The 27,896-nt window shown below is 42.9% G+C and overlaps 2 protein-coding genes and 1 long non-coding RNA gene across 3 annotated transcripts; all 3 read right to left on the reverse strand.

Moving 5' to 3' along the window:
- Positions 1-997: 997 nt before the first annotated feature.
- On the reverse strand, positions 998-2,965 carry LOC124271039. Its single transcript, XM_046706096.1, has 3 exons — positions 2,882-2,965; positions 2,585-2,674; positions 998-1,816 (listed from the first exon to the last, which is right to left on the reverse strand). The coding sequence occupies exons 1-3, from the start codon at positions 2,963-2,965 to the stop codon at positions 1,061-1,063; spliced, it is 930 nt and encodes a 309-aa protein (XP_046562052.1). The 3' UTR covers positions 998-1,060.
- Positions 2,966-4,711: 1,746 nt separating this feature from the next.
- Positions 4,712-6,193, reverse strand: LOC124271090 (cholecystokinin receptor type A-like). Its single transcript, XM_046706165.1, has one exon. The coding sequence runs from the start codon at positions 5,867-5,869 to the stop codon at positions 4,712-4,714; it is 1,158 nt and encodes a 385-aa protein (XP_046562121.1). The 5' UTR covers positions 5,870-6,193.
- A 2,096-nt stretch (positions 6,194-8,289) lies between these two features.
- On the reverse strand, positions 8,290-27,817 carry LOC124271091. Its single transcript, XR_006896942.1, has 3 exons — positions 27,633-27,817; positions 14,144-14,318; positions 8,290-8,400 (listed from the first exon to the last, which is right to left on the reverse strand). It is a non-coding gene; the product is annotated as an uncharacterized LOC124271091 (long non-coding RNA).
- Between the last annotated feature and the right edge of the window lie 79 nt (positions 27,818-27,896).

Here is a 27,896-nt window from a genome sequence, read left to right on the forward strand (position 1 = left end):
GTGTCCACCCGCCGTCATATTGCTGGAATATTGCTAAAAAGGGCGTAAAACTAAACGCACTCACTCACTCTTGTTTATTTTCCCATTTCTGGTGTCCACCCGCCGTCATATTGCTGGAATATTGCTAAAACGGCGTAAAACTAAATGCACTCACTCACTCTTGTTTGTTTCACTTTCAGCTGCCATAAAACAACGATGTATACTTTCTTTCGCCCGTCAGTTTTATTAGCATTCTATGATTAAATTACAAAATGAATATCAATTCCTTTTCTTCTATTTGGTTGTATGTCAAGTTTGAACAACATGAGAGAAAATGTGAACGAAGCGATGCTGCGAAAGTAGTCCTGTAAAGGCTTGGGTTCACCAGGCTCGATCTACTGAGGAAATAGTTTGCGAACAGTGCACGGAGAAAGAGATTGCGTTATGACAGCAATACGAACAGCATGGCCATGAGTTAACCCGAAGACCTTGTCCTTCACGACGCCATTTTATAAAAATGACACTCAATGTTTTTGAGATTCGGGGGATGAGTTACAAAATTAGGTAGCAGGATAATTGATAACACCACGTCGCAGCCGTTGTAATCGTCGAAGTCGTCGTTTGTAAGGCACAGCGGTATGCAGTAGTGAAGTCTCGGGCGGTTGTGATTTTACCATGCCACTGGCACAACATATACAGTATAAACAAACACAATTCTTTTGGGTCTGTCGATCGCATACAAGTCCAACGCCAGACAGTACCTTGTAATAATAAACTGGACATTATTACAGCGCATCATATCCAGAGATATCCCTTCTCAAGTGCGCTTAGCCATATATCTGGAGAAATGGACGGTTTTCAAGGTGGAACGGAAGCTACTGAGTTTCTTGATTTGTCTGACAGCCAGGGGAAGCCCATTCCACAGATCGGCGCCTGCTCTACGGAAACTCCTGTCTCCAAATCGGTTTGTCCGAGGAGGCGGGACTGTTACCAGGTTCTGATCTACAGCTCTCAATGTCCTGTTCGGCTTGTGAGCTACAAGCAGTTCTTCAAGGTAAACAGGGGCTTCTCCATTGAGTGACTACTGGACAAGCGTGAGTAGTTTGACGACTATTCTTTGTCTCACTGGAAGCCAGTGTAGTTCCTTCAGCACAGGTGTTGTGTGCTCCTGTATCCTGGTCCTGGACCTGTAGTGAGAGCCTGTTGTGTAGCCTGTGACGATCGTGAACACGGTACCACACCAAGCTGTACACTGTAGTGAGAGTCTGTTGTGTAGCCTGTGACGATCGTGAACACAGTACCACACCAAGCTGTACACTGTAGTGAGAGTCTGTTGTGTAGCCTGTGACGATCGTGAACACGGTACCACACCAAGCAGTACACTGTAGCGAGAGTCTGTTGTGTAGCCTGTGACGATCGTGAACACAGTACCACGCCAAGCTGTACACTGTAGTGAGAGCCTGTTGTGTAGCATGTGACGATCGTTAACACAGTACCACGCCAAGCAGTACACTGTAGCGAGAGTCTGTTGTGTAGCATGTGACGATCGTGAACACAGTACCACGCCAAGCTGTACACTGTAGTGAGAGCCTGTTGTGTAGCATGTGACGATCGTGAACACGGTACCAAACCAAGCTGTACACTGTAGTGAGAGTCTGTTGTGTAGCCTGTGACGATCGTGAACACAGTACCACGCCAAGCAGTACACTGTAGCGAGAGTCTGTTGTGTAGCAGGTGACGATCGTGAACACGGTACCACACCAAGCAGTACACTGTAGCGAGAGTCTGTTGTGTAGCATGTGACGATCGTGAACACGGTACCACACCAAGCAGTACACTGTACATAGCGAGAGTCTGTTATGTAGCCTGTGACGATCGTGAACACGGTACCAAACCAAGCAGTACACTGTACATAGCGAGGGTCTGTTGTGTAACCTGTGACGATCGTGAACACGGTACCACACCAAAAGTTACAAAATTAGGTAGCAGGATAATTGATAACACCACGTCGCAGCCGTTGTAATCGTCGAAGTCGTCGTTTGTAAGGCACAGCGGTATGCAGTAGTGAAGTCTCGGGCGGTTGTGATTTTACCATGCCACTGGCACAACATATACAGTATATACAAACACAATTCTTTTGGGTCTGTCGATCGCATACAAGTCCAACGCCAGACAGTACCTTGTAATAATAAACTGGACATTATTACAGCGCATCATATCCAGAGATATCCCTTCTCAAGTGCGCTTAGCCATATATCTGGAGAAATGGACGGTTTTCACGGTGGAACGGAAGCTACTGAGTTTCTTGATTTGTCTGACAGCCAGGGGAAGCCCATTCCACAGATCGGCGCCTGCTCTACGGAAACTCCTGTCTCCAAATCGGTTTGTCCGAGGAGGCGGGACTGTTACCAGGTTCTGATCTGCAGCTCTCAATGTCCTGTTCGGCTTGTGAGCTACAAGCAGTTCTTCAAGGTAAACAGGGGCTTCTCCATTGAGTGACTACTGGACAAGCGTGAGTAGTTTGACGACTATTCTTTGTCTCACTGGAAGCCAGTGTAGTTCCTTCAGCACAGGTGTTGTGTGCTCCTGTATCCTGGTCCTGGACCTGTAGTGAGAGCCTGTTGTGTAGCCTGTGACGATCGTGAACACGGTACCACACCAAGCAGTACACTGTAGTGAGAGTCTGTTGTGTAGCCTGTGACGATCGTGAACACGGTACCACACCAAGCAGTACACTGTACATAGCGAGAGTCTGTTGTGTAGCCTGTGACGATCGTGAACACGGTACCAAACCAAGCAGTACACTGTACATAGCGAGAGTCTGTTGTGTAACCTGTGACGATCGTGAACACGGTACCACACCAAGCAGTACACTGTACATAGCGAGAGTCTGTTGTGTAACCTGTGACGATCGTGAACACAGTACCACACCAAGCAGTACACTGTAGTGAGAGCCTGTTGTGTAGCCTGTGACGATCGTGAGCATGGTACCACACTAAGCAGTACACTGTAGCGAGAGTCTGTTGTGTAGCCTGTGACGATCGAGAACACAGTCCCACGCCAAGCTGTACACTGTAGCGAGAGTCTGTTGTGTAGCCTGTGACGATCGTGAACACAGTACCACGCCAAGCTGTACACTGTAGTGAGAGCCTGTTGTGTAGCCTGTGACGATCGTGAGCATGGTACCACACCAAGCAGTACACTGTAGTGAGAGTCTGTTGTGTAGCCTGTGACGATCGTGAACACAGTACCACGCCAAGCTGTACACTGTAGTGAGAGTCTGTTGTGTAGCATGTGACGATCGTGAACACAGTACCACGCCAAGCTGTACACTGTAGTGAGAGTCTGTTGTGTAGCCTGTGACGATCGTGAACACGGTACCAAACCAAGCTGTACACTGTAGTGAGAGTCTGTTGTGTAGCCTGTGACGATCGTGAACACAGTACCACGCCAAGCAGTACACTGTAGCGAGAGTCTGTTGTGTAGCAGGTGACGATCGTGAACACGGTACCAAACCAAGCAGTACACTGTACATAGCGAGAGTCTGTTATGTAGCCTGTGACGATCGTGAACACGGTACCACACCAAGCTGTACACTGAAGTGAGAGTCTGTTGTGTAGCCTGTGACGATCGTGAACACAGTACCACGCCAAGCTGTACACTGTAGTGAGAGTCTGTTGTGTAGCCTGTGACGATCGTGAACACGGTACCAAACCAAGCAGTACACTGTACATAGCGAGAGTCTGTTGTGTAACCTGTGACGATCGTGAACACGGTACCACACCAAGCAGTACACTGTACATAGCGAGAGTCTGTTGTGTAACCTGTGACGATCGTGAACACAGTACCACACCAAGCAGTACACTGTAGTGAGAGCCTGTTGTGTAGCCTGTGACGATCGTGAGCATGGTACCACACTAAGCAGTACACTGTAGCGAGAGTCTGTTGTGTAGCCTGTGACGACCGAGAACACTGTCCCACGCCAAGCAGTGCACTGTAGCAAGAGCCTACTTGTATATTCTGTTACAATGGAAAGCAGAGGTCCGCACAGGCATTTCAGCCGTTTCTTCACTAACAGTATCTTTCATTATTGTTTGAGCCAGTATGCGAAATAGTCACTGGTCCGCGCTAGCCCGTGGCTAGTAAACTCCAGTCGGTCCAGTAAATCTCCACGGTCACAGGCCCGACTGCCCAGTGAATTGTCATTGGGTCATTTTGTAAATATATCACTCTCTCCGACTTGTTAAGTTATAACACTTTTAAATCATACAACATTATGGCCTCTTTGATTGGCATTCTAGAAGTTGTGCGGACATTATGGCCTTATAAAAATGTTCATCATGTTAGCAGCTAAACCGGTACCAGAATTCCGGTGACAAGCGTATATTCAAGAAACAGTTCTGGTTCCAAATTGCGCGACCGTCAAATATGACTTTACTAGACTGGACCAAGTGTACAACCATGCTTGGCTGTCACAGCTGTTGACAGTTGTAATAGTTGGCTAATTTGGGGATGTTTGGTCGGAAATTTGTAATTCCTGCAATGATCATCGGTTCCTTACTATCTACTGACAACCATGAGACCATTCGAAAAGGAATGAAACGTTGTTGTCACCGGAAGTACTAAGGTCTCGCGAAGTGCCGTAACCTACTTATGGGCCCTATTCCTGGCCGTGTTTACCCCCGTTGTTTGACCTCAATCATCATATTACTGTACCTATGCCATAGCAGTTTCATCGTTCAGGCGGACGACACGTAAACATGGCAAGAATCTCTGTCCGCACCTGCTTGCTCATTACTCCATAAACGATTGGGTTGGTGACGCTTCCCAGAAGAAATATGTACCTGAAGGTCAGGTTCTCCAAAGATGCGAAGACATCAATCCAGAAGGGTACCCACACCAAGACATAGATGAGTGTGCACACAAATAGCATTGTCCCTGCTTTGCTGCTTGTCCGTTGTTTTATATGATGTTTACCGCTTCGAAACGATTGTTTCCTGGATTGGATGGAATAAATAGGCATCACCTGTAGGTGTCTGGATTTACGGGTGTCCACTTCCGGTGTCGCGTTGGCGCTGGTTCCTTCTGGGGCGTGGTTCCATCTGCTCACCTTCGTACTGGTAACTGATGCCGTGTTGGACTGTTGACTTAAGTCAGTCATCCGAACAGGGCCCACACGGTTCTGGCGCCAGTGGGATCGATTCAGAACAACCCGAAAAACAAGGGGATATATGACAGCAAATATCACCAGCCCCACCACGAATGAGAACAGCAATATACCTTGATAGACCAAAGATCCAATATCACCGAGTGTGTCTGTTGTGAAGTGACAATATTCCATGCTTTCCACAGCGTCGATGCATGCTGTTCCTTGAGTTGTAGCGACGTCACTTCCGGTTGCACTTTCTGTACTTCCGGTTGCACTTTCTGTACTTCCAGTTTCAGGTATGCATACCTCCTTATAGACTTTAAATATAGTAACTGCCGGAAAGGCAAGAACAATGCTGATGATGAATGACACGATAACAATAACCCGGAGACGTCTACAGTTCAAGCGCTTCAAGGGTTTACATATGGCGAAATACCTTTCAATGGCAATCGAAATCAAAATCGTGTTTGAATACAATACCAGAACATGTCGGATCATCTCCACCAAGCGGCAAACGAAGTCAACCCGGATAAGGTGCATCTCGAACACAATCGTGTACGGTATGATGACTGCACATACTATAAGGTCTACAATACTCAATATCTTAATAAATAACGTGTGCGTCAGCTTGACGCGCTCCCTGAAGTACACTATGCTGATCAGTACGTTACCAATAGTACCTACCACTCCATACAGGCTGAGTGTCACGATGAACGGGATAAAACTCAGTTCTTTCGACATTTTCAAGCTTTGGTGTTGGTGTTTCTTCAAACAAATCAAGAACAATTCTCTTCGCTCTTGACTTTCTAGAACATGATGTAAACAGGTTGTTGTCGTACACGTGAGAAGGGGGTCTGTTTGGAATGTGTGTCAAGATATGTCACTGTGTGATTACCAACTGCTTCTTTCAATTTAAAAAACGTTCAGGTTGTTCCACAACTTCTTGCACACAAACGTCATTGGAATATGGAAAGTGTCACTTTTGAAAATCAATTTTCGACTCATTCACTTGAAGAGACATTACAGCCAGACCGGAAACAGCACTCAGTGTTCATGCTGTGTTTACCAATAGCTTCTTCCATGAAATGTACTCAAGCTCAGGTTGTCCTGTATTTGGAATAAGGAAAGTGTCACTTTTACAATTTTCGACTCATTCACATGAAGAGACATTACGGCCAGACCAGAAACAGCTGTCAGTGTTCATACTGTGTTTACCAATAGCTTCTTCCATGAAATGTACTCAAGCTCAGGTGGTCCTGTATTTTCTTACATACAAGCGTCACTCCTTTGAACTGTGAACGATGTGGTCACGTTTGACCCATTCACTGGTACGGTTCCACAGTTGAGAAGTGTATTTAAATTGTTCACCCATTGGTGATTTGAATCACAAAGTTCATCATAGACCACCCTCTTCACAATCACATCCAGATTTCGGATTGACAGCTGTTGGTACTTCTTCACTCTGAAACCAAGATACACATATAAGGTTCACGACTTATTGCATTTGGGTACAATATGACTCATGCCGACACCAGGACACCGTATAAACTAAAAACATTTATTTATAATAATTATAATAAGTAATAAATAGTTATTTCATAATAACCGACATTCAATCTCGATGCTAGAAAAGGTGTTACTCGGTGGTTTTGGCTAGCGACAGCTGAAAGAGTTGAGTTGAGTTGGGCTTTACGTCACATCGGCATTATTCCAGCCATATAGTGACGAGATCAAGTCTACATTCATAAATTTTTAAGTACAAAGTCTAAATGAGTTTTAGTTTGAAAACATATATACTCATGCCAATAATGGTTGTCACCCCCCTCCCCACCCCAATCCCACACACCCACACCCCACACCCCCTCTCCAATAAAATAAATTGAAGGGGTGACAACCATTATTGGCATGAGTATATATTCATGGCATTATTATTTAAAAACAGAAAATGTCGTAGCATGCAGCAGAAAGACATTTCATCATCAAGTTACTGGTCTAATAATACCTTATTTTGCTAAGTAAGAAATCGTGTTTCCCAGCATGTATGACTTGACATTAGAGACATTTTATTTGGTCGTTCATCAACTGAGCAGCTGTTCGATTAGGAACATGTATGACGACCTTGCGTCCTTTGGTGGACGGAGACCGCCTCCGTGGTGTAGTGGTTAGAGCGTCCGCCCGGAGAGCGGAAGGTCGCGGATTTGATCCCCGACCGCGTCATACCAAAAGACGTTAAAATATGGTACTTGTTGGTCCCTGTCTGGCGCTCGGCATTAATGGGTACAACAAGGACCGGTCGGCTCGGAGTCAGTATAATGTGTCTGAGTGGGGTATTCATGCTTCACTGCGGCATGGTATCTCAGTGGGCTAGCACTATAATAACCAGCTTCAGTCTGGGCTAGTACAAGCAGCCGCACATACACATACACTAGCATGCACGTCGTCATATGAGCGAATTATTCTCCAGCACGACGTTAAACCCAATTTCACCTCACCTCACCTTTGGTGGACGGTCCAAGATGATCTTCTCAGACTAATAATATTGTTAAGTGAGGCTTTAAATCCACAAACCAACAGTTGGCCACTTAAATCCGAAGTGCAGTCTCTTTTTAGAGATTTTTATGTTCATAGAATCACCCATATACTGACGTAAAATAAGCCAACTGAGTCTGCTTGGGCATTGTGTCAGTGATGGCTTCAAAGGGTATGGCAAAGGCTTTGTCAGAAAACACTAGTTAATTATGTAAATTAATTTGTTTCTGACAATGATTCAATAAATGAATAATGAATTACGTCACATAGAGGTTGCTGACCAGGGTACAAGTGTATAGCAGGAATGGACGACTTCGGTCGACGGAGTGGGTGAGGTAATACGACGCTTTTAGCAATATTCCAGCAATAGCACGTTGGGGACACCAGAAATGGGCTTCAACACATTGTACCCGTATGGGGAATCGAACCCGGATCTTCGTTGTGATGAGCGAACGCTTCAACCACTACGCTATCCGACCGCCACGGTCAACGAAAGTATGACGTCATTCAGTTAACATGAGCCCTCATTGAACAACCAAAGTCCAGCACGGTTTCAGCCATGTCGTGGGGGATATCAAGTCGAATCAAGCAGTTTCTTCTGTCGCAACAATTATCCATCGATAATTAATTTCATCTTCACCTTGGCATTTTGGCTTGTCAACATAGTGGACGACACTTATCCATCAAAACTCCATTTCATCTTCACCTTGGCATTTTGGCTTGTCAAGAGAGTGGGCGAAGTCCTTAACCATAACAAGGTATAGTTACAGAAAAGTCGTGTCATATAACAATTATTTGTGTGAAGTGTTTTGCTTGCGGGCTGTGGACACTGTTAGTTACAGCTCTTGTTACAGATCTAGTTACGGCAGAGCTATATCAGGTAACATATATTATGAAGTGATTTGCTTGCGGCGCTAGACGTTTCACCTAATTTTTCTGCTAAGCTCATCGCTGAAGAGATGTGTTTTATTTTGTCTTATACATGTATAATGTTGAGTACGGAAGAACGTCACAACACACTCCATATTGTATTTGTGTTTGTTTAGCTGTTCTGGTGCACACACGAAAACTGATAAAGTGAGTGAATGAGTGAGTTTCGTTTTACGCCGCATTCAGCAATATTCCAGCTATATGGCAACAGGCTGTAAATAACCGAGTCTGGACCAGACCCAATGATCAACAGCATGAGCATCGATCTGCGCAATTGGAAACCGATGACATGATTGTGTCAACCAAGTCAGCGAGCCTGACCACCCGATCCCGTTAGTCGCCTCTTACGACAAGCATGGGTTACTGAAGATCAATATTCTAACCCGGATCTTCACGGGTTAAAACTGATAAAGAGTAGGACTGCACGGTATTACAGGTATACCGGTATATCGCGATACGTTTTTCAAACGATGCGTGTTGCAATATTTTTTCTGAGAACCAGTATATTGGGTAAAGAACATATATGAAGTATTTTGTTATTACCTTTATGGTTTAAATTAAAATCTACACACACTTTCATTCACAACAAATGTTTCATTCATCATTTAATGAGAAAACGGCATTCTGTAATACAATAAGTTGCATGAAACAGAAAATAGAAGCATGACTATACAACCTAATTTTGAGAGTGCTGTTAACAGAACCATAACATATACGTTTAGAGACTTATAATGTAGAAAATAGGATTGACATGCACAATTAGTGTCGCTCACTGTCAAACACTTAAGCTCTTATTATATCGTAATACGTATCGCAATACGGGCACCCGAATCGCACATGCACTTTATTTGCCAATAAACAGCCCTAATAGAAAGTTCACTAAAGGGAGAAAAGTTTTCAATTTTGAGTAACAAAACCTTTTCGTAGGTTTCTGGTGTGATGGGGAAGTAATTATCATGAAGATGTAACCATATACTCCGAAAGTGGTGTTCCTCTTAATAAAACATTTGACATACGTAAATTTTCTCCTTTATCTGACGATTGTGACATCATTTGAATACTGAAACTAGGTTTTTTAGTAAAAATATAATTCAATCTGCTCGCGTAGATATGACGTCACGCTAACGTTGTCAATCTAAAAACCGATGGCCACGAAAACATCGTCTTAAAACACACCAGGCATTATCTGTTAGCATTTGGTTTTAACGAATTACTTCTTAAATTCTATTATTTTATTTGTTTACAGTATATGAGGAAATCGTGCATGTTGTCTCTTTAACGTGCGGTATATGCATGCTACCTCTCATTTGTCGCTGTTTTTCTATATCCATATGTCTACAGCGAATAATAAACAACTCCATTAAAAGTTTCCTATGCAGGTTATTGTCAGCGATCAAATGAGTGTACATGTACTACCCTTTTTTATGCTGTTTGGGATTTTTTTAATCGAAGACGTGTTTTTCAGAGTTTTCCATCGCCATGGTCAATTCGATTGGAAGATCTAATGTGGATAGCGAGATGCTCTTAGGTCCCGGATTCAATTATCCTAACGTTCCTTGCATGATGCCTCGTCATTATAATTTTTTGTTCGAAAACTGGGTACTTTCTGTGATGTAAATACATCTCCTGGTAACCGACCCAAGGAACTTGATACGTTCCACGTGCCATTAGCTGTGTTCTTTGATAAGTATAGATTGTTTAAATTACCAAATAATTTACAATCAGACGTTTCGTGTTTGAACACCTGATTTAGAATGAATAATGTCTTTAGATAGAGAACACACAGGCTACATCGTACGTCGCAACATCAATATCAATGTTTAGTGTTATCAGTGAGTGAATATGGTTTTACGCCGCTTTTAGCAATATTCCAGCAACATCATGGCGGGGGACACCGGAAATGGGCTTCACACATTGTACCCATGTGGGAAACGAACCCGGACCTTCGGCGTGACCGAGGCTACCCCATCCCCTAGTATTTATGGTGACCGAGAGGGGACATCGATTCTTGTGAAAAAGGAAATTGTTTCCTGGCTTTGAAGCAGTTGCAGATAATATATGCAGTCCCCACTCACCCTCTCACCCCATCACCCCCTCAACACTATCACCACCAGCACCGACCACCCCTCGCGCCTCCATTATCAGATTGTCGGTCCCTCACTGCTTATGGTCTGTCTGTGACGTCACACTAAGCTAAATATCAACACCCATTTGGAAAATGACATTAATTATCACTGGACGAAGCTAACTGTTTCATCTACCAAGACAAAATCCATTATCGCTACACGACACAAGGGCTTGATGTTTCCAAGCCTGGACCAGCTGTAGGAGACTTGTCTTGATGGGATGATGTTTGTGGATTGTCATAATTCAGTTTAGAAAGGTAATTATGGCTCCCCATCGACATTCTTGCTACTTTATTTGTCAACCTATACATTAAGTCAGGAGAACAGAAGAAGATACCAAACCATAAAGAGACATTCAACCTTTCTATAATATGCCACATGTTTACTGCAACATATTGTGATATCGCTTGTGTGAGATACTGCAACACATTGTGATATCGCTTGTGTGAGATACTGCAACACATTGTGATATCGCTTGTGTGAGATTACAGTTACCACAACTGTTAGAATAAGTCTGAAACAAACACTTTCTGGTCATGCAAAGTGAGTGGGTGAGTGAATATGGTTTTAAGCCGCTTTATTCCAGCAAGATCACGGTGGGGGACACCAGAAATGAGCTTCACAAATTGTACCCATGTGGAGAACCGAACCCGGTCTTCTGCGTGACGAGTGAACGCTTTAACCACTGAGCTACATAACGCCTTATGCAAAGTGTGTAGGTGACAGTGGGTGACAGGCATGCTTACCCTTTTTGCGAACACCAAGTTTTATTACCGCGTTTCGATGAACCATTCATGTGTCATGGGACGCCTTCACTTATTGAACCCTTTACCAGCTGTACATGCTAACAGACATGTGATTGTTTGCACTTTGAAATTCTGCTGCAACTGATCCAGAATTACATGTGTCAGTTAGCAGGTACGTATTCACACTTCATTGCATTTATGGCTAATCAATATACGTGGCATATCAGAGAGGAACACAAAATACGTGATCAACACAACCAGCTGTCGCTCCACCAAATGTTTTGATTTTCTTGACGTAGCAATAAATGATGTGAATATTTATCCTTTGTTTTGGTCACTTTTATGAAAGAAGCTTTACACAGGTGTATATCAGTAGATCGGTTAGAAAAATACACTATACGACAATGCAAGATGAACAGTGACATGAGCTAGAACAACTGTTATTTACAGGAACGGTGTAGAATATTCCTACATAACAGTACTGGGTAGAACAATCCTTTCCCATGTTGCCCATTTCAATACCCTCTGTCTATATACATACATGTTCACTATGTCAAAACTCTCTGTTTCTATACATTTTCCCCATGTTAATACTCCCTGTCTATATACATGTCCCCCATGTCAATACTCTCTGTCAATATACATGTTCCCCATGTCAATACTCTCTGTCTATATACATGTTCCCCATGTCAATACTCTCTGTCAATATACATGTTCCCCATGTCAATACTCTATGTCTATATACATGTTCCCTATGTCAATACTCCCTGTCTATATACATGTTCCCCATGTCAATACTCTCTGTCTATATACATGTTCCCCATGTCAATACTCTCTGTCTATATACATGTTCCCCATGTCAATACTCCCTGTCTATATACATGTTCCCCATATCAATACTCTCTGTCTATATACATGTTCCCCATGTCAATACTCTCTGTCTATATACATGTTCCCCATGTCAATACTCTCTGTTTCTATACATGTTCCCCATGTCAATACTCTCTGTCTATATACATGTTCCCCATGTCAATACTCTCTGTCTATATACATGTTCCCCATGTCAATACTCCATGTCAATACTCTCTGTCTATATACATGTTCCCCATGCCAATACTCTCTGTCTATATACATGTTCCCCATGTCAATACTCTCTGTCTATATACATGTTCCCCATGTCAATACTCTCTGTCTATATACATGTTCCCCATGTCAATACTCTCTGTCTATATACATGTTCCCCATGTCAATACTCTCTGTCTATATACACGTTCCCTATGTCAATACTCTCTGTTTCTATACATGTTCCCCATGTCAACACTCTCTGTCAATATACATGTTCCCCATGTCAATACTCTCTGTCTATATACATGTTCCCCATGTCAATACTCTCTGTCTATATACATGTTCCCTATGTCAATACTCTCTGTCTGTATACATGTTCCCCATGTCAATACTCTCTGTCTATATACATGTTCCCCATGTCAATACTCTCTGTCTATATACATGTTCCCCATGTCAATACTCTCTGTCAATATACATGTTCCCCATGTCAATACTCTCTGTCAATATACATGTTCCCCATGTCAATACTCTCTGTCTATATACATGTTCCCCATGTCAATACTCTCTGTCTATATACATGTTCCCTATGTCAATACTCTCTGTCTATATACATGTTCCCCATGTCAATACTCTCTGTTTCTATACATGTTCCCCATGTCAATACTCTCTGTCTATATACATGTTCCCCATGTCAATACTCTCTGTCTATGTACATGTCCCCCATGTCAATACTCTCTGTCTATATACATGTTCCCGATGTTAATACTCTCTGTCTATATACATGTTCCCAATATCAATACTCTCTGTCTATGTACATGTTCCCATCGACAATGCTCTCTGCCTATATAAATGCTCCCGATGTCAATACTCTCTGTCTATATACATGTTCCCCATGTCAATACTCTCTGTCTATATACATGTTCCCCATGTCAATACTCTCTGTCTATGTACATGTTCCCTATGTCAATACTCTCTGTCTATATACATGTTCCCCATGTCAATACTCTCTGTCTATATACATGTTCCCCATGTCAATACTCTCTGTCTATATACATGTTCCCCATGTCAATACTCTCTGTCTATATACATGTCCCCATGTCAATACTCTCTGTCTATATACATGTTCCCGATGTTAATACTCTCTGTCTATATACATGTTCCCCATGTCAATACTCCCTGTCTATTCACATGTTCCCCATATCAATACTCCCTGTCTATATACATGTTCCCCATATCAATACTCACTGTCTATTCACATGTTCCCCATATCAATACTCACTGTCTATTCACATGTTCCCTATGTCAATACTCTCTGTCTATATACATGTTCCCCATATCAATACTCACTGTCTATTTACATGTTCCCCATGTCAATACTCTCTGTCTATGTACATGTTCCCATCGACAATGCTCTCTGCCTATATAAATGCTCCCGATGTTAATACTCCTTGTCTATATACATGTTCCCCATATCAATACTCACTGTCTATTCACATGTTCCCTATGTCAATACTCACTGTCTATTCACATGTTCCCTATGTCAATACTCACTGTCTATATACATGTCCCCCATGTCAATACTCCCTGTCTATATACATGTTCCCACTGTCAATACTCACTGTCTATTCACATGTTCCCTATGTCATTTCTGCCTATCCATGTCCATGTTCCCAGGTCCATACATGTCCATACATAGACAGAATCAGCCACGTAGGATATTCACAAGGTTCCAGCTTTCAGGAAAAACATCTAGGAGTTTGGAGTGTTGCTAAAGTACAACTTCATCATCTGCATCTGAATAAATAGAATGGCTTGAGCGTTCGACCACAGCAAGTCTGTAGGTAAGTGACAACATCTGGCATTACAAAGTACTCAATACGTCGGCTTCCCCTTGGTTGTGTTTGATACTGTTACTTGACATTGATCAGGACACACATTTACGTGGTAGCTAAGTTTAAGTGACTGCTAACATGCTTTTATTCAGTGGTAATGTAACTGAACATCTTCATTACCCATTGGTATACCGATCAGCTGATGCCATAATGATGTTCACTCGAAAGTAACGCTTTAACCACTAGGCTACCCCCCAGCCCTTTTCACATCTGAAAGTACTGTACTGGCGTTTAATCACCCTGTGAGAATTTTCTACGGGGTATTATTTTTTCTCTAAATAGAAACTGATTAAAACTTTTCCAGATCGAAAACGAAAGTTGCTTAATACACAACTGTTGGAAGGTATCTTAGAGATAGAAAATATTTTAATTTTATCCCCACAAATTTATAGCATTTCCTGGGGTCAGGTGTTTCCATTTATTTATACTCCACTGTTCAATGAATCAATTAATTTGCCTTGTGGGTCGGGGCCTGTAGCTGAAATTCATTTCTTATCCCAGTCTTAATTAAACCGGGCGGTGAGGTAGCCTAGTGGTAAAAGCGTTCTCTCGTCATACCGAAGACCCGGGTTCGATTCCCCACCTGGGTACAATGTGTGAAGCCCATTTCTGGTGTCCCCAGCCGTGATATTGCTGGAATATTGCTAAAAGCGGCGTAAAACCATACTCACTCACTCCCTCACTTAATTAAACCAATTATTTTTACATTAATTCCCCAGGCAAAGACTACTTTTCACAAACTGCTGAAGGGACGAGTGGTGATTATGACAGGCATCCGTGAAGATCGACGTTAAACAAACAAACAGCATCGATGAAGTAAACATTCGGAGATCTCGGAAACGTCATGAATTGTAATGGTGTGTGGTCATGTGCATAGAGCCCAGGTCAGAAATCAGTTGAAGTCAAGCAACTTTGGTCACGGAGAGTCCGTGGATGGTGTGACAGTGTTTGGCAGCTAGACTCCTGAGACTTTTCTTGGACAAAGGGCCACTAGTGGCACCATCGATGAAGTAAACATTCGGAGATCTCTGAAACGTCTTGAATTGTAATGGTGTGCGGTCATGTGCATAGAGCCCAGGTCAGAAATCAGTTGAAGTCAAGCAACTTTGGTCACGGAGAGTCCGTGGATGGTGTGACGGTGTTTGGCAGCTAGACTCCTAAGACTTTTCTTGGACAAAGGGCCACTAGTGGCACCATCGATGAAGTAAACATACGGAGATCTCGGAAACGTCTTGAATTGTAATGGTGTGTGGACATGTGCATAGAGCCCAGGTCAGAAATCAGTTGAAGTCAAGCAACTTTGGTCACGGAGAGTCCGTGGATGGTGTGACGGTGTTTGGCAACTAGACTCCTGAGACTTTTCTTGGACAAAGGGCCACTAGTGGCACCATCGATGAAGTAAACATTCGGAGATCTCGGAAACGTCGTGAATTGTAATGGTGTGTGGTCATGTGCATAGAGCCCAAGTCAGAAATCAGTTGAAGTCAAGCTACTTTGGTCACGGAGAGTCCGTGGATGGTGTGACGGTGTTTGGCAGCTAGACTCCTGAGACGTTTTTAGGACTTCTGTCCCATAAAGGACACGCGACACATGTGGTCTTCCTTGGGGATGTGAGTTTGCATTCAAAACAGAGTTCCCGGTGATATTAGTCCTGACTATTTACCTTCTAGCGTCTCAATGCAGCTTGGGTAATCCGGGGTAATAATGCCCATTTTGTTTTATGCTCTTAGAGCATGTCCGTGCGGCGTGGAGCTCAGCGCTATATAAGTGGCCTTATTATCATTTATTCAGGTTAACGTCCATGCTAAAAGCATTGGCCTGATCGGCAAATGAATGACAAAGATTAAGAAGTCCATTGTGCAACACATGGGTATCCTTCAAGGTTGACTATTTTCTAAAGGTCACGGCTCCATCTTGTTTTACTCAATCAACAGAGTCAAACTATTTGCTCAAATGATTCATATTTTGTAGATATACAACGTACATCTATGTCATTACGTATAGTCCGCAATAAAGGATTCCACCATTACGCAATTGCCTCTATTATCATCTTCATCTTCTTCCCTTCCGGACACCTATATACCCACCACCTCACATATCTACCCTTCCGGACACCTATCTAACTACCACCTCACATGTCTACCCTTCCGGACACCTACCTACCCTTCCGGACACCTATCTAACCACCACCTCACATATCTACCCTTCCGGACACCTATTTAACCACCACCTCAGATATCTACCCCTTCTCCGGACACCTATCTAACTACCACCTCAGATATCTACCCTTCCGGACACCTATCTAACTACCACCTCAGATATCTACCCTTCCGGACACCTATCTAACCACCACCTCACATATCTACCCTTCCGGACACCTATCTAACTACCACCTCACATGTCTACCCTTCCGGACACCTACCCACCCTTCCGGACACCTATCTAACCACCACCTCACATATCTACCCTTCCGGACACCTATCTAACCACCACCTCAGATATCTACCCTTCCGGACACCTATCTAACCTACCACCTCACATGTCTACCCTTCCGGACACCTCAGATATCTACCCTTACCCTTCCGGACACCTATCTAACTACCACCTCACATATCTACCCTTCCGGACACCTATCTAACCACCACCTCACATATCTACCCTTCCCGACACCTATCTAACTACCACCTCAGATATCTACCCTTCCGGACACCTATCTAACCACCACCTCACATATCTACCCTTCCGGACACCTATCTAACTACCACCTCAGATATCTACCCTTCCGGACACCTATCTAACCACCACCTCACATATCTACCCTTCCAGACACCTATCTAACTACCACCTCACATGTCTACCCTTCCGGACACCTATCTAACCACCACCTCACATATCTACCCTTCCGGACACCTACCTACCCTTCCCGACACCTATCTAACTACCACCTCACATATCTACCCTTCTGGACACCTATCTAACTACCACCTCACATATCTACCCTTCTGGACACCTATCTAACCACCATCTCAGATATCTACCCTTCCGGACACCTATCTAACCACCACCTCACATATCTACCCTTCCGGACACCTACCTACCCTTCCCGACACCTATTTAACTACCACCTCACATATCTACCCTTCCCGACACCTATCTAACTACCACCTCACATGTCTACCCTTCCGGACACCTATCTAACTACCACCTCAGATGTCTACCCTTCCGGACACCTATCTAACCACCACCTCAGATATCTACCCTTCCGGACACCTATCTACCCTTCCCGACACCTATCTAACTACCACCTCACATATCTACCCTTCTGGACACCTATCTAACTACCACCTCACATATCTACCCTTCTGGACACCTATCTAACTACCACCTCACATATCTACCCTTCTGGACACCTATCTAACTACCACCTCACATATCTACCCTTCCGGACACCTATCTAACCACCACCTCACATGTCTACACATCCGGGTTTCCCTGGCGGCAAACCATCGCTAGAGGCTAGGCACGGTGTCAGTACAGGCTGATGTACATTACTCCTAGTTCCTGTCGTATCAATAAGTTACCCCAACGTGCTACAAATGACTTCGGAGCAGTGGGGTAGCTTAGTGGTTATAGCGTTCGCTCGGCACACCTAAGACCCGGGTTCGAGTCCCCACGCAGGTACAATGTGTGAAGCCCATTTCTAGTGTCCCCCGTCGTGATATTGCTGGAATATTGCTAAAAGCGGCGTAAAAACTAAACTCACTCACTCACTACTGATGACTGTGGAGGTTGCACCAAGCGCACCTTACTGCCTATAGCAACACACATTGTTCTATATGAGTATGTAAAATAACACAAGTGAAGTTTCCTTTTTTGCTTAGTGTATCTTTGAGACATGAAATGAAAAGAGTTTCTTTTATGCCTTGTAAGGATTATGTCCGGATGGCATAGACGGGCGGGTACTCTTGGCATGCCATGGGTATATTAGACCTCCGTGCCTTCTGCAAATTCGTCTCCTCCAAGATTTCATTGTTCGGTTCAACAGATCACTTTGACCCAATATTTGAGTTTTTAATTATGCATTTAAAATACTTTATATATATAAGTCTCATTATACCGATATCAAAGTTTCTATATAGCATGTCATTATAGATTTGTAATATGCCTTGGAAATATACTCATGCCAATAATGGTTGTCACCCCCTTCAATTTTTTAATTGAGAGGGGTGTGTGGGGTGGAGGTGTGGTGTGTGTGGGTTGGGGTGGGAGGGGAGGGGGGTGACAGCCATTATTGGCATGAGTATATATAAACATTCAAAGGAAAACTTTAAGTATCTAGAAGCATTTCATTTCATTGTGACTATGATTAAGGCTTTGTAACACTTCACAGCCTCAAGTTAAGACACCTGTTTTTTTTCTGAGAGTAAAATATATTTAATAACACTTTTCCATAGATACGAACTCGTATACAATATAATAATAATAAATGTGAATTTATAATGTGTGTTTTCCATGTACAAGGCGCATACTCAAAGCGGTAACACACAATCTTAATATATTACTCCGGATAACCCATGCTTCCTGTGAGGCGCTAGAAGGTTAATAGTCACATGACTTATCCCACCGGGTACCCATTTTCTGCTCGGTGAACAGATGCAAGTTTGAACAAACTCTTATACCAAATACGTCAACAATATCTACTCTATCTTCAACTTGAATATGGATACAGAATATCGAACCTAGTGGTTAACCTAGGGTAGCCTAGTAGTTAAGGCGTTCGCTCGTCACGCCGAAGACCCGGGTTCAATTCCCCACATGGGTACAATGTGTGATGCCCATTTCTGGTGTCCCCCGCCGTGATATTGCTGGAATATTGCTAACAGCGGTGTAAAACCACACTCACTCACTCACTCGAACCTGCTAGTTATCAAAGTGTATGAAATAATTGCAGTTACTAGCATTTTCTATTTTCTACCCTGAACATGAATCAAAATAGGTGTGGGGTATATTCCGGCAGGTAACTGAAATTTCAGAAAACGTCCGTATGGGATATGTCTGGATTCCGAATCCAATAGAGGTTATACCGAGTATGTGCATGTTTACTCTTTTACAATAGTATTTTACACCGCCAATCATAAATACATTGTAATCAGTTTCTTTGAAAGTATAATCAATGAAATGTGTGCAGCTATGATCAGTCAGATAACTTATAAAATTGTATAGTAAAAAATTAGGGACCTAACGGTTCAAGTCGTTGTGTACACAACTGTCTGTGTATTTATGTAAAAAGCAGTGTCAGCTTTGTATGTAATAAACAATGTACATAAGGGCTATTAAGGGCAATTATTTAAAATGTAATTTAATTTCCGTAACAGAAGATCGAAGACACCTTTCAAAACGCCTTATTGGTATCCTCCTACCAAACACAGACACAATCTCTTTCTTTCTCTCTCTCCGGAAGGGTAGATAGGTGTCAGGAAGGGTAGATAGGTGTCTGGAAGGGTGTGCAGATGAGGTGGTGGGTAGATAGGTGTCATGACTTACCACAACGTTGTGACAACGTAAATGGGAGTCCACAGAATAACGCTGTGACAACGTCATATTGTTAGCTGGCTAATTATCTCAGTACCTAACGATCTTCCTATTTCACACCTTTCATTGTTGGACCGCCTCCGTGGTGTAGTGGTTAGAGTGTCCGCCCGGAGAGCGGAAGGACGCGGGTTCGATCCCCGACCGCGTCATACCAAAAGACGTTAAAATATGGTACTTGTTGGTCCCTGCCTTGCGCTCGGCATTATGGGTACAACAAGGACTGGTCGGCTTGGAGTCAGTATAATGTGTCTGAGTGGGGTATTCATGCTTCACTGCGGCATGGTATCTCAGTGGGCTAGCACTATAAAACCTGCTTCAGTCTGGGCTAGTACAAGCAGCCGCACACACACACACACACACACACATACACACGCATGCACGTCGTCATATGAGCGAAATATTCTCAAGCACGACGTTAAACCCAATCTCACCTCACTTCACCTCACCTTTCATTGTTCACTCCTCGCGTGTCAGATTACAGGCCGGAGCTTGAAGCAGTGTTCGTAGTTCTCAACGGAATCGCGGAATGTTACTGCTGAGTATCTAACCCTGCTCGGTGTTTCAGCCCACTAACACAGCGTACTTAAACATGTTCAACACGTAGTTGTGTCTGACGTCGAACACAACTACTTAGTTTCTCTAGTTTCTTATCAACATTGGATTGCTTGGTTTGTTGTTTATGCCGCACTCAGCACTATTTCAGTTATATGGCGGCGGTTTGTAAATAAGAGTCTGACCAGACAATTCAGTGATCAACAGCATGAGCATCGATTTAGACAATTGGGAACCTGTGTTGTGCACGTGCATCCAATGCGTTGTGTTTAGGGATGGTGATAAAGAGGAATGGTGGTGCGTTCATAAGATGTCTGTCTTTGAAAAGTTTGTTAACGTTTACACGTCCTATCCAAATGGAAAGTTCAGGTCCCTACTTTTTTTTAAGAGTATAGATAGTAATTGTACTTGAGGCCTCGGCGCCAACGCGACTGAGTAAAATCTATTCACCAACGGACTCTTACACCACACTGCTGTTATGAATCATTCATATATAATAATGTGCAATAGCGTCCAGAACTGAACACCCTCATATATATTCTGGACAAAAAGTCTCTCGGGGCGGTTCTTCAAACACAGGAAATTGCATCTGATTTACACATGACACTCATTAATCAGATGAAGCTTTCATTTAGTGCAATTTATGCTACTACAGAAAATACATAATACATTTCAGTGATTTCAATGACGGAAAACATGTATTGTATTCCGCAAGTGTATTATGGAACGCGGCAACGATTGAATAGAAATACTATGATGCCATTGTATACCAAATGGCGAACTATCAGTGTATGCCATTAACACCCAGATAAAGAAATGGAGCTATAAGTTGATCAAACATTATCGTTCTGGTGTAACATAACCAACCGACGTGCCGGTCGTTGTGGCGTAGGTACAACTATTGTTATTCGCCATTTTAGAAATTTGTGATTCTAAATTATCTCAGTAGAATGTGGCGTTGTCGGACGCGCTAATGAACCCAATGTGGCAGTTCTATTACCGAACCATTGAATACATGTTATATTAGTGTCACTGTCAATGTTGTAACTCTCCATTTACCCATTAACAATTATTTACGAGCATTACATATATGAGAAACCTAACTCTGGCCACACGAAATTCTCAGGGTATCGAACCCCAAGTGCCCGCTTTATACATGTGAGTGTCCACTTATACATGTGAGCGTCCGCTTTATACATGTGAGTGTCCACTTTATACATGTGAGTGCCCGCTTTATACATGTGAGTCCCCACTTTATACATGTGAGTGTCCGCTTTATACATGTGATATCCCGCATTATACATGTGATAGCCCGCTTTATACATGTGAGTGCCTGCTTTATACATGTGAGCGCGCATGTGATAGCCCGCATTATACATGTGATAGAACGCTTTATACATGTGAGTGCCCGCGTTATACATGCGAGTGTCCACTTTATACATGCGAGTTCCCGCTTTATACATGTGAGTGCCCGCTTTATACATGTGATAGCCCGCTTGATACATGTGATAGCCCGCTTTATACATGTGAGTGCCCGCTTTATACATGGAAGTGCCCGCTTTATACATGTGATAGCCCGCTTTATACATGTCAGTGTCCGCTTTATACATAGTGAGCCCGCTTTATACATGTGAGTGCCCGCTTTATACATGTGATAGCCCGCTTTGATACATGTGATAGCCCGCTTTATACATGTGAGTGCCCGCTTTATACATGTGATAGCCCGCTTTATACATGTGATAGCCCGCTTTATACATGTGATAGCCCGCTTTATACATGTGATAGCCCGCTTTATACATGTGAGCTTTATACATGTGAGTAGCCCGCTTTATACATGTGATAGCCCGCTTTATACATACATGGAGAGCCCGCTTTATACATGTGAGTGCCCGCTTTACACATGTGATAGCCCGCTTTATACATGTGATAGCCCGCTTTATACATGTGAGTGTCCACTTTATACAAGTGAGTTCCCGCTTTATACATGTGATAGCCCGCTTTATACATGTGATAGCCCGCTTTATACATGTGAGTGTCCACTTTATACAAGCGAGTTCCCGCTTTATACATGTGAGTCTGCTTTATACATGTGAGTGCCCGCTTTATACATGTGAGTGCCCGCTTTATACATGTGAGTGCCCGCTTTATACATGTGATATCCCGCATTATACATGTGATAGCCCGCATTATACATGTTATAGCCCGCTTTATACATGTGATAGCCCGCTTTATACATGTGAGTGTCTACTTTATACAAGCGAGTTCCCGCTTTATACATGTGATAGCCCGCTTTATACATGTGATAGCCCGCATTATACATGTTATAGCCCGCTTTATACATGTGAGTGACCGCTTTATACATGTGATATCCCGTATTATACATGTGAGTGCCCACTTTATGCATGCGAGTGTCCAATTTATACAAGCGAGTTCCAGTTTTATGCACGTGAGTGTCTGCTTTATACATGTGATAGCCCGCTTTATACATGTGATAGTCCGGTTTATACATGTGAGTGACCGCTTTATACATGTGATATTCCGCATTATACATGTGAGTGCCCACTTTATACATGCGAGTGTCTACTTTATACAAGCGAGTTCCCGCTTTATACATGTGAGTGCCCACATTATACATGTGATAGCCCGCATTATACATGTGATAGCCCGCTTTATACATGTGAGTGTCTACTTTATACAAGCGAGTTCCCGCTTTATACATGTGTGTCTGCTTTATACATGTGAGTGCCAACTTTATACATGCGAGTGTCTACTTTATACAAGCGAGTACCCGCTTTATACATGCGAGGGTCTGCTTTATACATGTGATAGCCCACATTATACATGTGATAGCCCGCTTTATACATGCGAGTGTCTACTTTATACATGTGAGTTCCCGCTTTATACATGTGTGTATACTTTATACATGTGATAGCCCACTTTATACATGTGATAGCCCGCTTTATACATGTGATAGCCCACTTTATACATGTGAGTGTCTACTTTATACAAGCGAGTTCCCGCTTTATACATGTGTGTCTGCTTTATACATGTGATAGCCCGCATTATACATGTGATAGCCCGCATTATACATGTGAGTGTCTACTTTATACATGTGAGTGTCTACTTTATACAAGTGAGTTCCCGCTTTATACATGTGTGTCTGCTTTATACATGTGATAGCCCGCATTATACATGTGATAGCCCGCATTATACATGTGATAGCCCGCTTTATACATGTGATATCCCGCATTATACATGTGAGTGCCCACTTTATACATGTGAGTGTCCACTTTATACATGTGATAGCCCACTTTATACATGTGAGTGCCCACTTTATACGTGTGAGTGCCCACTTTATACATGTGAGTGCCCACTTTATACATGTGATAGCCCACTTTATACATGTGAGTACCCACTTTATACATGTGAGTGCCCACTTTATACATGTGAGTGCCCACTTTATACATGTGAGTGCCCACTTTATACATGTGATAGCCCGCATTATACATGCGATAGCCCGCTTTATACATGTGAGTGTCTCCTTTATACAAGCGAGTTCCCGCTTTATACATGTGTGTCCACTTTATACATGTGATAGCCCACTTTATACATGTGATACTCGCTTTATACATGTGAGTGTCTACTTTATACAAGCGAGTTCCCGCTTTATACATGTGTGTCTGCTTTATACATGTGATAGCCCGCATTATACATGTGAGTGTCTGCTTTATACAAGCGAGTTCCCGCTTTATACATGTGTGTCTGCTTTATACATGTGATAGCCCACTTTATACATGTGATACTCGCTTTATACATGTGAGTGTCTACTTTATACAAGCGAGTTCCCGCTTTATACATGTGTGTCTGCTTTATACATGTGATAGCCCGCATTATACATGTGATAGCCCGCTTTATACATGTGAGTGTCTACTTTATACAAGCGAGTTCCCGCTTTATACATGTGTGTCTGCTTTATACATGTGATAGCCCGCTTTATACATGTGATAGCCCGCTTGATACATGTGAGTGTCTACTTTATACAAGCGAGTTCCCGCTTTATACATGTGTGTCTGCTTTATACATGTGATAGCCCAGTTTATACATGTGATAGCCCACTTTATACATGTGATAGCCCGCATAATACATGTGCGCTTTATGGTATACGTCAGTGTCCGCTTTATGGTATACGTCAGTGTCCAGTTTATGGTATACATGAGTGTCCGCTTTATGGTATACGTGAGTGTCTGCTTTATGGTATACGTAAGTGTCCGCTTTATAGTATACATGAGTGTCCGCTTTACGGTATACGTCAGTGTCCGCTTTATGGTATACGTGAGTGTCTGCTTTATGGTATACGTCAGTGTCCGCTTTATGGTATACGTGAGTGTCCGCTTTATGGTATACGTGAGTGTCCGCTTTATGGTAGACATGAGTGTCCGCTTTATGGTATACGTCAGTGTCCGCTTTATGGTATACGTCAGTGTCCGCTTTATGGTATACGTCAGTGTCCGCTTTATGGTATACGTCAGTGTCTGCTTTATGGTATACGTGGGTGTCTGCTTTATTGTTTATGATAGTTTCCCGCTTTAAGTTATACGCGAGTGCCCACTTTATGGTACACGTGAGTGTCCGCCTTTTGGTATATGTGAGTGTCCGCTTTAGTGAGTGAGTGAGTTAATAGTTAACGTCACATCGGCAATATTTCAGTCATATCATGACGAGAGTGTCCGCTTTAAGTAATATGTGAGTGTCCGCCTTTAAGTATAAGTGAGTGCCCGCTTTTTGGCACACGTGAGTGCGTTCGTTGTATGATTCGTATGAGTGTGTTTTACACCGCCTTTAACTGGTTGTTTCTTTCTTTTCTACGTAATTGGGATACGATGACAGGTGTGTGAACCAAGTCAACGAGCCTGACAACCCAGTCGAGTTAGTCATCTCTCTTCACTGGTCCTATATCTCTTGTCCACTTTATACATGTGATAGCCCGCTTTATACATGTGAGTGTCCACTTTATACATGTGATAGCCAGCTTTATACATGTGAGTGTCCACTTTATACATGTGATAGCCCGCTTTATACATGTGATAGCCCACTTTATACATGTGATAGCCCGCTTTATACATGTGATAGCCCGCTTTATACATGTGATAGCCCGCTTTATACATGTGAGTGTCCACTTTATACATGTGATAGCCCGCTTTATACATGTGATAGCCCGCTTTATAAATGTGAGTGTCCACTTTATACATGTGATAGCCCGCTTTATACATGTGATAGCCCGCTTTATACATGTGAGTGCCCGCTTTATACATGTGATAGCCCGCTTTATACATGTGAGTGTCCACTTTATACATGTGATAGCCCGCTTTATACAGGTGAGTGCCCGCTTTATACATGTGATAGCCCGCTTTATACATGTGAGTGTCTACTTTATACATGTGATAGCCCGCTTTATACAGGTGAGTGTCCACTTTATACATGTGATAGCCCGCATTATACAGGTGAGTGCCCGCTTTATACATGTGATAGCCCGCTTTATACAGGTGAGTGTCTACTTTATACATGTGATAGCCCGCTTTATACAGGTGAGTGCCCGCTTTATACATGTGATAGCCCGCTTTATACATGTGATAGCCCGCTTTATACATGTGATAGCCCGCTTTATACATGTGAGTGTCCACTTTATACATGTGATATCCCGCTTTATACATGTGATAGCCCGCTTTATACATGTGAGTGTCCACTTTATACATGTGATATCCCGCTTTATACATGTGATAGCCCGCTTTATACATGTGATAGCCCGCTTTATACATGTGTGTGTCCACTTTATACATGTGATAGCCCGCTTTATACAGGTGAGTGCCCGCTTTATACATGTGATAGCCCGCTTTATACATGTGAGTGCCCGCTTTATACATGTGATAGCCCGCTTTATACATGTGAGTGCCCGCTTTATACATGTGATAGCCCGCTTGATACATGTGAGTGCCCGCTTTATACATGTGATATCCCGCTTTATACATGTGATAGCCCGCTTTATACATGTGATAGCCTGCTTTATACATGTGAGTGCCCGCTTTATACATGTGTGTGTCCACTTTATACATGTGATAGCCCGCTTTAAACATGTGAGTGTCCACTTTATACATGTGAGTGTCCACTTTATACATGTGAGTGCCCGCTTTATACATGCGAGTGCCCGCTTTATACATGTGATAGCCCGCTTTATACATGTGAGTGTCCACTTTATACATGTGATATCCCGCTTTATACATGTGATAGCCCGCTTTATACATGTGATAGCCCGCTTTATACATGTGATAGCCCGCTTTATACATGTGTGTGTCCACTTTATACATGCGATAGCCCGCTTTATACATGTGTGTCCACTTTATACATGTGAGTGTCCACTTTATACATGTGAGTGCCTGCTTTATACATGTGAGTGCCACTTTATATATGTGAAAGTCCACTTTATACATGGGAGCGCCCACTTTAAACATGTGAGTGACCGCTTTCTAAATGTGAGTGACCGCTTTCTAAATGTGAGTGCCTCCTTTATACGTGCGAGTGTACCAAGTCAACGAGCCTGACAACCCAGTCGAGTTAGTCGCCTCTCTTCACTGGTCCTATATCTCTTGTCCAAGGATATATCGGAGGGATAACTACACCCGTCGTTATAGCCACTGCCGTATTAAAGCCAAGTTATTGATATTGATAAAACAAAACTAGATATACGAAGCTTGAACGAACCGCATAAATAGTGAACTCCTCTGTTGTGGATATTACATGTCATAAAGATATAATAATCAGCAAAAAATGGAGACAAATGTGCAAACTATTTCTTTGTGACAAGGCAATGAAATAAACAGGGATCTGGTACATTTTTAAAATGGTGAAACTTGAAAATGAGCAGTTATCAACTATTTGCAAAATGTTCTATGGACTTGTATTAATTTTGAAAATCAACAATGTAAAAATCGAACTTCAGAAATAAAACCTTTGTTACAACGTATTCGAGTCTTCTAAACAAGTAAAAAAAGACCGTGTTTGAAAGTGATGCACCTACCGTACACTCAGTCCATAGTGTGCGTCGCCATGTCGTTACAGACACTAAACCATCAGCTGAGTGATCCTCGTCGGTCTCCCGATCGGTCTGTCAACTCAGTGGCATCGACCAGGACTGGGGATGAAGCTGATATGTCGTCGACGAGGACGCCTATCAGTAATTGTAGGACATGCAGTAGGTATACAGTGTCGCGCTGAAGTAATTATGACTGCTGGGAACTGAATCTCATCAAAAGCTGACCAATAAAAACCTCCGTATCCCGCT

This window comes from Haliotis rubra, unplaced genomic scaffold (genome assembly GCF_003918875.1).
Source record: "Haliotis rubra isolate DU_JTF1 unplaced genomic scaffold, ASM391887v1 Scf157, whole genome shotgun sequence".
Taxonomy (NCBI): domain Eukaryota; kingdom Metazoa; phylum Mollusca; class Gastropoda; order Lepetellida; family Haliotidae; genus Haliotis; species Haliotis rubra.

Bases quoted from the DNA above. Each gene is read 5' to 3' on its own strand.
- LOC124271039 (XM_046706096.1), bottom strand. From the start codon at position 2,965: ATGCTCACGATCGTCACAGGCTACACAACAGGCTCTCACTACAGTGTA. The intron at 2,675-2,881 runs GTTACACAACAG...CGATCGTCACAG, and splicing joins TGTGTTCACGATCGTCACAG to GCTACACAACAGACTCTCAC. The intron at 1,817-2,584 runs GTCCAGGACCAG...CGCTATGTACAG, and splicing joins ACAACAGGCTCTCACTACAG to TGTACTGCTTGGTGTGGTAC.
- LOC124271090 (XM_046706165.1), bottom strand. From the start codon at position 5,869: ATGTCGAAAGAACTGAGTTTTATCCCGTTCATCGTGACACTCAGCCTG.